Source organism: Columba livia, chromosome W (assembly GCF_036013475.1).
Source record: "Columba livia isolate bColLiv1 breed racing homer chromosome W, bColLiv1.pat.W.v2, whole genome shotgun sequence".
In the NCBI taxonomy this organism is placed as follows: Eukaryota; Metazoa; Chordata; class Aves; order Columbiformes; family Columbidae; genus Columba; species Columba livia.
The window spans coordinates 8936568-8949878 of record NC_088641.1 but is presented as its reverse complement, the minus strand read 5'-3'; the positions used below and the strand labels follow the sequence as shown (position 1 = coordinate 8949878).

The 13311-nt window shown below is 40.0% G+C and overlaps 1 protein-coding gene across 3 annotated transcripts in view; it reads right to left on the bottom strand.

Annotated features, from left to right (window-relative positions):
• LOC135577091 (sorting nexin-2-like) overlaps nt 1–13311 on the bottom strand; it is a 44656-nt gene that overhangs the window by 15769 nt on the left and 15576 nt on the right. For all 3 annotated transcript variants that reach the window (XR_010468685.1, XM_065044788.1, XM_065044789.1), the window contains 4 exons: nt 12382–12460; nt 4360–4435; nt 2383–2496; nt 2059–2152 (listed from right to left, as the gene is read on the bottom strand). Coding sequence is in view for 2 of the 3 variants with exons in the window: in XM_065044788.1 (XP_064900860.1) it covers nt 2059–2152; nt 2383–2496; nt 4360–4435; nt 12382–12460 (363 nt within the window). In the remaining variant the exon portion in view is untranslated. The remainder of the gene's footprint in view (nt 1–2058; nt 2153–2382; nt 2497–4359; nt 4436–12381; nt 12461–13311) is intronic.

The window sequence follows — 13311 nt, the reverse complement described above, 5'->3', positions numbered from 1 at the left end:
AATTTGATCATCCTGACAGTGAAAGACACTTATCAATGGTGTGAGGAATATTTCCTGAGAAATCTTATTAAATCAAATTGATGGCCTACCATTCTAGCATCCAGATAGTTCTGGCTCTGTAGCACAAACACATATAAAAGTCTTCCACCACAATGGGAAGTACTTGTACCATAGCACATCTTGTTCCCTATGCATTTCAAGCCAAAAATTCAACTACTACTTTTTTACACAACCATTACCCTGTATGCCATAAGCATTTTGTGATCGATCCCCTGGTAAAAAGACCAATGAGATTCCATCAATTTATGTGTGCATTGTTTCCAAGTTTAGGTATTATTGAGTTAGAAAAAGCTACTGTAAATATTTCTGCTATTCTTGGAATTGTCAAAAATGCTACTGCAGATGCTTTAACTAATTTGCCATCGGAAATTAGTTGACTTTCACAATTAGGAGGTGTATGTGTACTGTCAAACACCACTTGTTTTTATGCTAATGAATCTAAACAAATCAAATATAATATAAACATAATTTAAAGACAAGTTTGTAACTTTCACTAAATAACTCAAGCAACCCTTGTCAGAAGGTCTATGAACCTGGTTTTGGCTGTGGTCTTGGTTACCTGACTTCAGAGCATGGGCCTGTCATGTTCTGTTAATATTAGCTCTTATTATAGTTGTTGGAATTATGTTATTTTGTGTTATATCTTGCTTTAAATCTTTATGCATATCAGTTACTAAAAATCAACGTTTTATACTCTCCTCCCTCCTCAGATGAACATCCTTCAGACAACAAGCAGCCCATTATTACCATGGAGTCCTCCTTATGACCCCATTACTAAGCTGTAGGCCGTGGGCAAGAGGTGATGGTACCATCACCAGTGGTGTCCTTCCCTGTTTGTGACGGTGTCATGGGGTGGGGTGTGACTGGTACCCCCTGCTCCCAACCCCTGGTAATATGGTTAGCATAACTAATGCCATTTTATAAGGCAAAAGGCCATTCTCTGTGATTGAGTGAGTCACGTATTAGTCCCCTTTCCCCTCATTATCAGGTCCTAAAGGTCCTGTCAACTAAGTAGACAAATCAAACAGATTTCTTCTTCCCCACCCTATTGGCCTCAAGATTCCTGGGTGCCAGGCTGACTACTCCCTTACTGGCCTTGAAGGTCCCAAGCACCCAGCCAACCAGGTGGTGGTGATGATCCTGTCACAGAACAGGGAAGCGTAGCAGCACACAGAGCACTATCTATAAAATCTAGTAGTTACAAGTCCTAAGTGAGAACTTGGACTGGAACTGCTGCTGGACAGTGACACCCGTGACCTCCTTGTGGCCAGGGGTGACTCCACCATAATTTGCTTCCTCCAAGGACTGAGTAAGTGACTCATATTCTTTTATGTCTTTTCAAGTCTAGATTATGATTGTTATATTGATATGGCAAGCCAAGTATTAAGATTTGACCCAATCTGCAGAGGGTCCAGGTGACTGGAAACCATAAGCTATATGTGCTATAAAATTCTGTGTTATGCTACTTATAAAATTGTACTACACTGATTCTGCTTACAGAAATCTTGTGCTATTCTGATTATAAATTCTATGCTATACTAATCACAAAATCCTGTTAAGAAAAATAAAGCTTTAATTGTAGCTACAACTTAGTGCCGTAATCATTCTGCCAAGGATCCCTAAAAGAACCTGTCTTTCCTCTTGGTGTTGGGTGACACCGTGAGATCTCAATACATTTATAGATGTCTACTGTAGCATATCACTTGCTAGTTATGGTATTAAATCTCTGCAAGAAAAAAAAATTATGCTAATCAATACCGTAACTTTCAAGTTCAACAGAAGGAATAATATATATTCTGGATAAAATTAAGATTAAAATCAGATATACCAGAAATACTAGAGCAGTTTAAACTAAAAGATAGAGTTAGAAGACATTTGCATTAAAATTTACTGTAAAACTGTTAGTCAAGAGCTCTGACATACTAAGTTCCTGTTTCATTAACATTTTCTGAAGTTCTAAGCACTTAAGCTTATGCAGTCATATAAAAGTAAAGTTACCTTTTCTGTGGCAGACTAACGCTTCAACACTAGCATGAAGTTTCCTAAGTTGCTGATCCAGATTCTCAAATTGCTGCTGTTTTTCTTCAAACCACTGATAAAAAAAGGAAAGGGTCTGGCATTATAATATAGATTACCAACAGCATTTATTGTTTTAAAGAAGGAAATTATCCATTTATTGCTAGGATGGTAAACTGATACAGCTAAGAAACCAAGCCAAAAAGAAATTACTATCTCATTTTCTACTTCTACAGCTTTAAAATGCAATTGTTGAGCCTCATTAATTCAACTCATTATGCAAGTAAAAAAAAAATCAGCTCTTACTGCATCTGATTCGTTCATCTTGATTGTCATTTTGTTGACAGCATCAGCAGCCTTGTTTACCATCCTCAGTAATCCTGCTCCACTCAGAGCCTGGGTGTTAACCGCTCTGGGCAGCTGAAAGTGAATGGCAAATAAGAGGAAACAGACTGGTTAAAAGGCTGGAGGTTTAACTGGATGGGGAAAGAAAACAACAGACTATTTTCTTTACTCCTATGTGTTACAATATAGTGGAATCTAATTTCTCAGTTTTACTATTTTTACATTCTCAAAGGAAAACTTAACAATATAGACTATTTACTTTTCTTCTACACCTTTACATTTAAATGGAACAAACAACCTACTTGTCAGAAGTTATGAACTAGCCAAAGGTCCTAACTAGCCACCTATATACTACAAACTGCCACTACAGAAACAGAAAAGCTTAGATTTACAATCAGATACATAAATTCTGTAAAACACTTCATTAAAATGCAGGATTCATACTGTGTACAGATCATAAAAAGTTGGATGTCTTTTTGCTTTTAAATATAGGCCAGGTTTCAAAACCTACCTCATAAGTATTATGAGAACTGTGCATTTGTGAGGTATTTAGGAAATCCTCAGGAGTAAGTTAACAAACTTTAAACTGATATTTTTCTTTGTTAATGTTGGTCTAAATATGCTGTACAAAAAGGCCCCAATGTCAGGCCATTTACCTTTTGTGCCTGATATTTTGTGTCAGTAGCACTGATAATTTAAGTTATCTGTCAGTGATGCTTTTGTCAGTATTGAGGCCTCAGTGACTTATTAGCATAGCTAAGATATTGACATTAGCCAACAGACAATCCACTATTACAGCAAATCCACTATGCACATGTACAGACTTATGTTTTTGGAGACATAACAGGCAACCCGTTCCACAATACATTTAATTTTGTGAAAGGTGCCAGATAGATAGCACTGGTGACTGAAGTCCTCTATCCACAAAACATCTAGCATGGCCAGCAACACTGCATACCTGTTCACACTATCATGCCAATAAACCTCAAGCTTGACTCCTAGAGGTAAGAACTGTTTCTGAGCCAGTTTAATTCATAATCTTGATTAACCCTCAGTAGCACTGAGTATGGGTGTTCATTCTGTGTATGATGAGCTTCACTCACAACTGGACAGATTAACTCACTTGTCATATGTCATTGAACAGCAGATAGTGTTGTAGGAAAATAAGGAATTAGGATTTTAGGCCTATATCAGTGTTATAAGCTGTGCTGCTAAGGCTGAAAGTCTCAGCTTGTCCCCTGTATAGCCCTTACCCAGAACCATGAGCGTGGTTACCTTATGCTTGCTCTGTACCTTCAGTTAAGACATTGATAAATGCTATTCTTCGTTTTGCTGATCTCCGTGCTAGACTGATGAACTATAGATAACAAATGAGACAGGTAGAACTTCAGACAAAGCTAGCCCTGCGACCCGATGACCTTTCGTTTGGTACTTGCCAAGAAAGAAGAAGTAGAACCCGCAGGCCACTGGGACGGAAGGAACCTGAGGACATCGTGAATACTAAGAAAATCCTACTGGACAGTGATAAATTTTGCTTAGTTGCATAATACCTGTTAGAACCCTATATAAAGACCAGTTATACTGCTGTATGATTGTCACTCTCTGAGGAGGTGACCCAACGCTGCTGTTCCTGCGAATCTTCTACAATAAATGCTGCTCAGAGTAACCCACAAGAGTTTGAGTCTCTGTCCAGCGCCTCCACCTACTACCTTTTTCAGATAGCTTTTGGTCACTATCAACCTAAGATTTATCAGAGGTAGAGGCAATAGACTTTGTACATCATTACCTAAGTAGCCTTTTGTCACTCTGTCCCATGAAGGGTACAATCCAATTTGATTTCATATTAATTTAGAACATTAGGTCTCAATATAAAAAGTACATTACTTTGTACATTACCATATCTGAAAAAAAATAAGGAACTTAAAAGAATGTAAATACCTCAGAACTTTCCAAGAACTGCCTTAAATCTGGATCCTGCAACAAGGTAGGATGTTTTACTGTTCTTTGTAGATACCTATGAGTTTAAAAAAGTTAAAATATTAGATAAGAAAACAGATTTAATGTGCCTGACAACATATAGAAAATGTCCTTTAGTTAAAGAATGGGTACAATGCAGGCAGCACGTAAACGGGGTTTGAACACTTTTTAAGTTATCTCTAAAGATAAGTTGCTGGCAGTGGTTTTCTAACCTAATTTGTTTACATCAAACTTCTTTTGGTGTCATAATTTGCCATAAATCTATGTTTTACAGTATTAAAATAATATGCTTGACATTTTTAACACCTCAGCAAAGGCTTCCTGCTCTAACAATAACCAAATTAAGCCAGAAAACAGATGGGCTTGGTTAAACATATTCTCATACAGTGCAGTGAACAGTCTTTTTGACAGAGCTAATTCTGGTTGCCTTGTTTTAGAATTTTAAAGGAAGTCTTGGAGAAGTGAGCTGAACTTGTTCTGGGTATTTCTGGTATTTATTCACTGGCTAGACAGCCTTCAACCTAAATTAGTTCTACGCAACTCATCCACCCAGAAATTAAATCAGTGCAATTCCCTTTTGCAATTTTTTGTACTTCTGCTTGGATCTAAAAAACTGTTGATTGTACAAATATGAGGAGAAGAGGGAAATTCACTAAAAAACTGCTGCAAGTTTGTCATAACTGATTTTAATATTACATATTAATGGAAAGTATCTGATATTTACAAAAATGCTTTACAGAAACTTAAAAACCTCAAAAGATCATGGGAGTATGAGAAAGTATGCAATACTGCTAATTAAGATGTACTAACATAACACCATTAACAGTATTTGCACTTTTTGCAAAGCTTTAGTTTTGCTCAAACCTTGGCTGTAAAGTACCAGAGCTGCCCCATTACAGTCACAAATTGCTTGGAAGCTGAAAGTTTGAGTACATTGATATTGTAAACACAATGTATTTTCTTCATCCTCCATTAGATATGGCCACCAGATTGTTATTTTTCTTCCTAAAGAAGCTAAGAGTTGCAGTGAAACTATTTCATACTTTAGATTGTTCAATTTTTCCTCACTTGTTCTGACAGTCAAGAGCAAGTACAAGTTAAATTTGACACAACAAAGAGCTTTTTCTTTAGAACTTTGCTGCTAGAGAACAGCATTTACTCCAAGGGAAATAACTAACATTTTTCACTGGAGATAACTAGAGGTATGCTTGAAGACACCTGTCAGACTCGTAGTATTCAAGTTCACTATTCTAAGGCATAAACTTCAGTGAATTCAATAAAAAAGTACATAGCTTTCCTGCCCACTTTCCCCATAGCTCTGGGCAATCTAGAAAGAGCAATCTAGAAGAGATTTCTTTGGTCTTTCTGGGGCACATTAATACGTTTTCCTTGGCTTTAGGAAACAGCAACATAACCACTGCCTCTAAATATCTTCTGAACACCTCTGTAGGTAGGTGACTTTTTGGTTCTGAATGGAAAAGCTAGCTAAAATTGGATTAGGAACATGATGAAAAAGTTGCTTGTTGCCAGATAAGACTTACATGGTGTTTCTGAAAAAAAGAAACAATATACTGTGAAGCCTTTCCAACACTATCAAAAGTACTGAGGAGTCCCTTTCCCAGTATGGGAAGAGTGCTTAGCATCCACTGAAAGTGGTATACTAGTTTAAGTCCTTTAAGAAATAAATGAAAAAGCAATACTTGAAGCATGCACACAAATTTGTGAATTAAACTTTTCCTAATGCAAGTTCTGTTGTTCAAGTGACCAACCAAAGAGGAAACCAGTCATCTCTGTTCACAGACAGAGACCTAAAGCTGTCTGGAAGTGGTTGTTCAGTTGTCTTAAGTCTAATTACTCCAATCTCAGCTGTTATTCCAAGTCTTCATATCTTATAACACCACTCTTTCAGCAACAGGCTTGGTGTACAGCCAGGATATGTTTCACGGTTCTGCTGCAACTGACAGAATTACTTCAGTAACTTGAATGTGCAATTTTAAGTAGCAAACATTAAGCTGTATACCAATCTTCAGTGATGGACAATTGTAAGATAGGACAATCTATCAGTATTTCAAGGGTCAGTATCAATTCAGATGTTGAAAGGAAGCTGCCAAATTCATGTATACTGTGATTAAGTTATAAAAGACGTACCCATCATTAACCAATTGACATAAGATAAATGCTTTCTGACCACCTGCAAAATGACGGGATATTTTTCAAGTTTTAGACAAGAGGGAGACAGAAGATTAATAATACACTGTTTAGAAGCAGAGTGCTTAGTTTATATTTAACTAATAATTAATAGATGTATTGTAAGTAAGAAACTAAACAATTATAGCTAACATAATAAATTATTTCTTAGTAATAGATGTATTCGATGTAAAAATTTTCAAAAATTGTAATGCATATGTAATAATTATGTGAATATAAGCAACGCAAGAGCATCCAGTCTTTGGAGCACTTATGGAGGATGATCCCCAGACCTCCCCAGCGCTGTCAATAAAAGAATGCTGCTTAACAGTATAATTGACTCTGCTGTTAAGTTTATTTCTCCATTTCATTGTTCTCCTATTAGTTAACAGAAGGATGGTAGCAACAAGATTCTGCAAAGATATTTTTCCAATTCTGGAACTCCAAAAGCTCAAGAGATTAATATATTATCTTTTAGATATGCTCTTTGACATACAATCAAAAACCTTTGATTTCTATTAATTTTCTAGTTAAACTGAAACTGTTAAATGGTGTATTGTTTTCATATGATATTATAATCACACGGAATCACATCACAGAACGTGCATATTATAAAATCATACCAAAATTAATTCTGTATACTTGACTCATCTGTCTGTGATCATAAGTTGCAGAAGTTTTACCTGTTGGTTTCGAAAGGCTTTACCAGCCGTGTCAACATGAAGGAATGATGCAGCACATCAGTAACAGTACCCTTTGTGATGCGTGCACCCCTCCTGTTTTAACTAACTGAACTCAGGTCCAGGCAGATGCTCAACAAGTAGGCCTAACCAGAGTTAATCCTATTGTGCAAGGCTATCAGCAAGAAACCAGCACCAAAACAAAACCCCACAACCATTTGTCTGGAGACTGGGCTGATAAGTGGCAGAAACTGCATGAACACAGTAGAAAATCTGACTTAACACTATAAATATGTGCAGCCATCAGGGTCATCAGCCATCAGCTCTCCCTCTATAGCAGCTGGCTGCATGGCAGTGATCACCACTTTGTCACGTCCCACCCAGAGGTATCAGGTATCGGTGGGGGAGAGGTGACTCAGATTCGTTGGTCCCCTTGGTTGGAAAAGAATATACACAATACTTAAGGTCCATAAACAAAAGACTTTTATTTTGCAGTTTGGCCCAATTGACAAATTGGTAGTGATATTGTGAAATCGGTGAATTGAAGAAACTTCTAAAACCAAACGTTAAGATTTTAGAACTTTAATAAGTGCCTAACACCTAACATTTGTGAACCTTATTCTTATTAACTTATTTTATTACTATTTTTTTTAATTTTAGGTATCAGCAGAACAATTTACATTATTTAGGCTCAATTGGTAAACAAAAAAAGTTTGCAGCACATGTGGGGCTATAAACCTTACATTGCTATATTACTTATAAAAAGGAAAGCAAAAGAATAGAAATAGAGGGAGGGAGGGAGGGAGGGAGGGAGGGAAGGAAGGAAGGAAGGAAGGAAGGAAGGAAGTCCCAAGGAAGGAAGGAAGGAAGGAAGGAAGGAAGTCCCAAGGAAGGAAGGAAGGAAGGAAGTCCCATCTCCTGTGGCTGGATGTTGTGGAACTGGTTTTGTCACAATGTTTGAGACATTACCCTTTTAGTCTCTCACATCCTTGAGTAGGGATGCCTCTCAAGGTTACCCCTTGGCTGAGATATCCCTTACCTGATACCAGGCATCAACGGGCTGTTAAGTGACATTTTTTGCATGCAGGTACCATTTAGATACATATAGTAACCTTAAGCAATGATCTTTGCATCCCATACTAACTTTAAATGTAGTAAATATTAGAGTATTGACCACAAATCCATCTGTACTTATTAAATATTTTACATACCTAAATTTAGTGATTTGAACTCAATAAACTAACTACTAGATGAGATCCGTCTGAGTGATCTCTGACTCTTCTCTGACACCCTTCCATAGCAAAGGTATTTGAACAATATCAGTTCTATGTCATAGAATCATAAAATAGTTTGGGTTGGAAGGGACCTTCAAATGTCATCTAGTCCAACCCCCCTGCAATGAGCAGGGACATCTTCAAGTAGATCAGGTTGCTCAGAGCCCCATCCAGCCTGGCACTGAATGTTTTCAGGGATGGGGCATATACCACCTCTCTGGGCAACCTGGTCCAGTGTTTCACCACCCTCATAGTAAAAACTTCTTCCTCATGTGTAGCCTGAATCTCCCCTCCTTTAGTTTAAAACTCTTACCCCTTGTCCTATTGCAACAGGCCCCACTAAAAAGTCTGTCCCCATCTTTCTTATGGGCCCCCTTTTAAGTACTGAAAGGCCACAATAAGGTCTCCCTGGAGCCTTCTCTTCTCCAGGCTGAACAACCCCAACTCTCTCAGCCTTTCATCATAGGAGAGGTGTTCCATCCCTCTGATCATCTTGGTGGCCCTCCTCTGGACCTCTTCCACATGTCCATGTCTTTCCTGTACTGAGTGCTCCAAAGCTGGATGCAGTACTCCAGGTGGGGTCTCATCAGAGCAGAGTAGAAGGGCACAGTCACCTCCTTTGACCTGCTGGCCACGCTCCTTTTGATGCAGACCAATACAAGATTGGCCTTCTGGGCTGCAAGCGCACATTGCCAGCTCATGTCCAATCTATTATCCACCAGTACCCAAAAGTCCTTCTCCGCAGGCCTGCTCTCAATCCCTTCATCCCCCAGCCTGTATTGATACCAGGGGTTGCCCCGACCCAGGTGTAGGACCTTGCACTTGGCCTTGTTGAACCTCATGAGGTTCACATGGGGCCACTTCTCATGCTTGTCCAGGTCCCTCTTGATGGCATCCCATCCCTCAGGCATGTCAACTGCACCATTCAGCTTGGTGCCATCTGCAAACTTGCTCAGGGTGCACTCGATCCCACTATCTATGTCACTGATGATGATATAAAATAGTACTGGTCCAAATACGGACCCATGAAGGACATCACTTGTCCATCCAGACATTGAGCCATTGACCACTACCCTCTGGATGCTAGCATCCAGACAGTTTTTCATCCACTGAACAGTCCACCCATCAAATGCATACCTCTCCAATTTAAAGAGAAGGATGTTGTGGGGGACCATGTCAAAGGCTTTACAGAAGTCCAGATAGACGACATCCGTAGCCCGCCCTTTGTCTGCTGATGTAGCTACACCATCATAGAAGGCCACTAAGTTGGTTAGCCAGGACTTGCCCTTGGTGAAGCCATGCTGGCTGTCTCGAATCACCTCCCTGTCCTCCATGTGCCTTAGCATAGCTTCTAGGAGGATCTGTTCCATGATCTTTCCAGGCACAGAGATGAGGCTGACAGGTTGGTAGTTCCTGGGGTCCTCCTTTCTACCCTTTTTAAAAATGAGTGCAATGTTTCCCTTTTTCCAGTCACCGGGGACTTCACTTGACTGCCATGACTTATCAAATATCGTGGAGAGTGGCTTGGCAACTACATCAGACAATTCCCTCAGGACTCTGGGATGCATCTCATCAGGTCCCATAGATTTATGTATGTTCAGGTTCCTCAGGTGGTCACAAACTTGATCTTCACTTACAGTGGGAGGGACTTTGCTCCCCCAGTCCCAGTCTTGCAGTTCATCCACTCGAGAGGTGTGGGAAGAGAGATTGCCAGTGAAGACTGAGGCAAAAAATTTGTTGCATACCTCAGCCTTCTCCTCATCCATTGTTACCAGTTTACCAGTCATGCTCATTGAGGGAGCACGCTTCCTTTAACCTTCCTTTTCTGGTTGACATACCTGTAGAAGCCCTTCTTGTTATTCTTTGCATCCCTTGCCAAGTTCAGCTCCAGCTGTGCCTTGGGCCTTCCTAACCCCACCTCTACAGAACCGGGCAAAGTCCCTGTACTCTTTCCAGGATACCTGTCCCTGCTTCCACTGCCTGTGCATTTCCTTCTTGCCCTATAGTTTCACCTGCAGGTCTTGATTCAGCCATGCCTCTTGCATTCCTTACCCATTTTCTTACATCTGGGGATTGTGAGCTCTTGTGCTCTATGGAAAGCATTCTTAAAGATCTACAAGCTCTGTTCTGCTCCCTTGTCTCCGAGGACAGTTTACCAGGAGGTCCTATTGACTAACTCCTTGAAGAGTTGGAAGGCGGCTTTCCTAAAATTCAGGTAAAGTCATACTCTTTGCCTGTTCCACATCCCCCAGGACTGCAAACTCCACGAGTGCATGACCACTGCAGCACAGGCTGCCTCCAATCTTGATGTTGCCAACTCACTCACTTGCATTGGTGACCATCAGGGTCCTCTGCTGCATCCCCCTGGCAGGGCTGTCTATTACCTGGATTAGGAAGTTATCCTCAATGCACTCCAGAAATCTTCTGGATTGCCTACAGCTGGCTGTGCTACTTTTCCAGCAGATGTCAGGGTGGTTGACATCCCCCACAGGACAAGAGCCTGATGTCTCCTGTAGCTGGAGTAAGAAGGCTTCATCAATAGGCTCCCCCTGACTGGGCGGCCTGTAACAGACACCAACCATGAGGTTTCCTTTGTTGCGTCTGTCTCTGATTCTTATCCATAAGCTTTCAACCTGCTCGTGGCTATTCTTCAGAGACAGTTCTTCACACTCTATCCATCTCTTGATGTAGAGGGCAACCCCTCCACCCTTACTTCCTTGCCTGTCCCTTCTGAACAGCCTGTAGCCATCAATAGCCACATTCCAGTCATGGGATCCATCCCACCAAGTTTCAGTAATGGCCATTAGGTCGTAGCTTTCTAGCAGCACAGTGGCTTCCAACTCCTCCTGTTTGCTGCCCATGCTGCATGCATTGGTGTAGAGGCACTTCAGCTGGGCTGTCAGCTGTGTCACCTTCTTAGAGGAACATCCCTTAATTCCTTTGAAGTATTTATCTGGCATTTTCCTGTTGTCTTCTATTACCTCAGGAACCCCTGGCTCATCTCCATCAGGTTTGCTCACAGCCCCATCCAGCCTGGCCTTGAATGTCTCCAGGGATGGGGCATCTACCACCTCTCTGGGAAACCTGGTCCAGTTTTACCACCCTCATTGTAAAAAAATTCTTCCTCATGTCAAGCCTGAATCTCCTCACTTAGTTTAAAACCATTACCCTTTGGCCTATCTCAACAGGCCCTGCTATAAAGTCTTTCCCCATCTTTCTTATAGACCCCCTTTAAGTACTGAAAAGCCACAATAAGGTCTCCCTGGAGCCTTCTCTTCTCCAGGTTGAACAACCCCAACTCTCTCAGTCTTTCCTCCTAGGAGAGCTGTTCCATCACTCTAATCATATTTTGTGGTCCTCCTCTGGACCCTCTGCTGGGTGACAGAGATCTGCTATCTCTTACTTCAAAATACAGCTAGTCACACTAATGCATTATAAGTCATCAGTAGGATGTTATAGTTGCAACTAACTAAAGGTTTCTTTCATCCTTCCCCCTGCCCAACAGTCAATTTTATATTCAATAGTTGCACTGGAGTGATTTAATGCCTTAAAATCACAATGTCTAAGTAAGCTTATGAAGAAAGGTTTGCTTACTGGTTCTCTGCAACCTGAATTTTAAGAAGTTATCTGTTTGAAAAGAGGTAATTATAATTCTCCCTATGAAGTCTACATTTCCTATTATTAATGGAAATTATTCCATTTCTACACAAAAATTGGGCAGCTGCATACAGACTCCAGAATCCACCTAAGTACAGATGATCCAGATCCCAGTTCCAGAGCCCATGTAGCATACTAAAATTCACTTTGACACTAAACAAGTTTTAGTTAGATACATACATTACCTTTCTAATGCTGCTCTTCTTTTTTCTATGAATTCAGCAGATGAAGAATCTTCCTTGCCTACTTTAACCTTGGTCATCCCTTTGAAGAAAAATGCATCATATTGATTTTATGTTATCATAAATAAATCATTAACATAACTGATATGATTAGAAGATTAAGCTCAGCTAAGTTTAAGCCTAATTACAATGAAAAGCACCGAAGAATACAAAGAACATAAATACCACATGCTGCACACTTTTGTGGGAAACAGATCTATGAAATATGCAATTTCCTGTAATACATTTAGTGTAATTAAAGTTATTAAAAACTAGTTAAATTTGCATTTATTAAGACAATCTAAAATAAGGTCACGATCTTAATGGTCACTTGTGTTCAGAAGAAAAGTTACTCTACTAAAGCAGGACAAGAAATTAAATCTTAGTTTATAAGTCTATTGATTGGTACGCTCATAACTAATATTTTTATTCTAGTATTTTCTAATTTCTAAAAAGTGTGTGTGATTTTTTTTTTATTTTGGGTTGTTTTTTATGGTTTCTTTTTAATTAATATATTTGGTATAACTGGCAAGGTAATGGGGGGGAGGCAAGCCCTGCAGGGGTTATCTCTGTGGGAGAAGGTCAGATGCTACCCTATGCCAGTCACAGCTGGTTCTAGCCAGCTAACAATGAACCCACCACAGGCCAAAGCTGAGCCAGAGAGGTTTGTGGTGCCTCTATGAAAACATATTTAAGAAAGGGCTGTAAATATCAAGGGAAAAAAAAAGAAATAAGACCAAAGCAGTAGAGGGAACTCCACACCAGAGCAGGTACACTCCTGAAGGGACTGCAACCTCTGGAGGAACCCATGCTGGAGCAGAGGAAACGATTAGAAGGAAAGAGCAGCAGAAGATAAGAGTAAGGAACAAGGAGTGGCAGAAAGAAACCACTGTC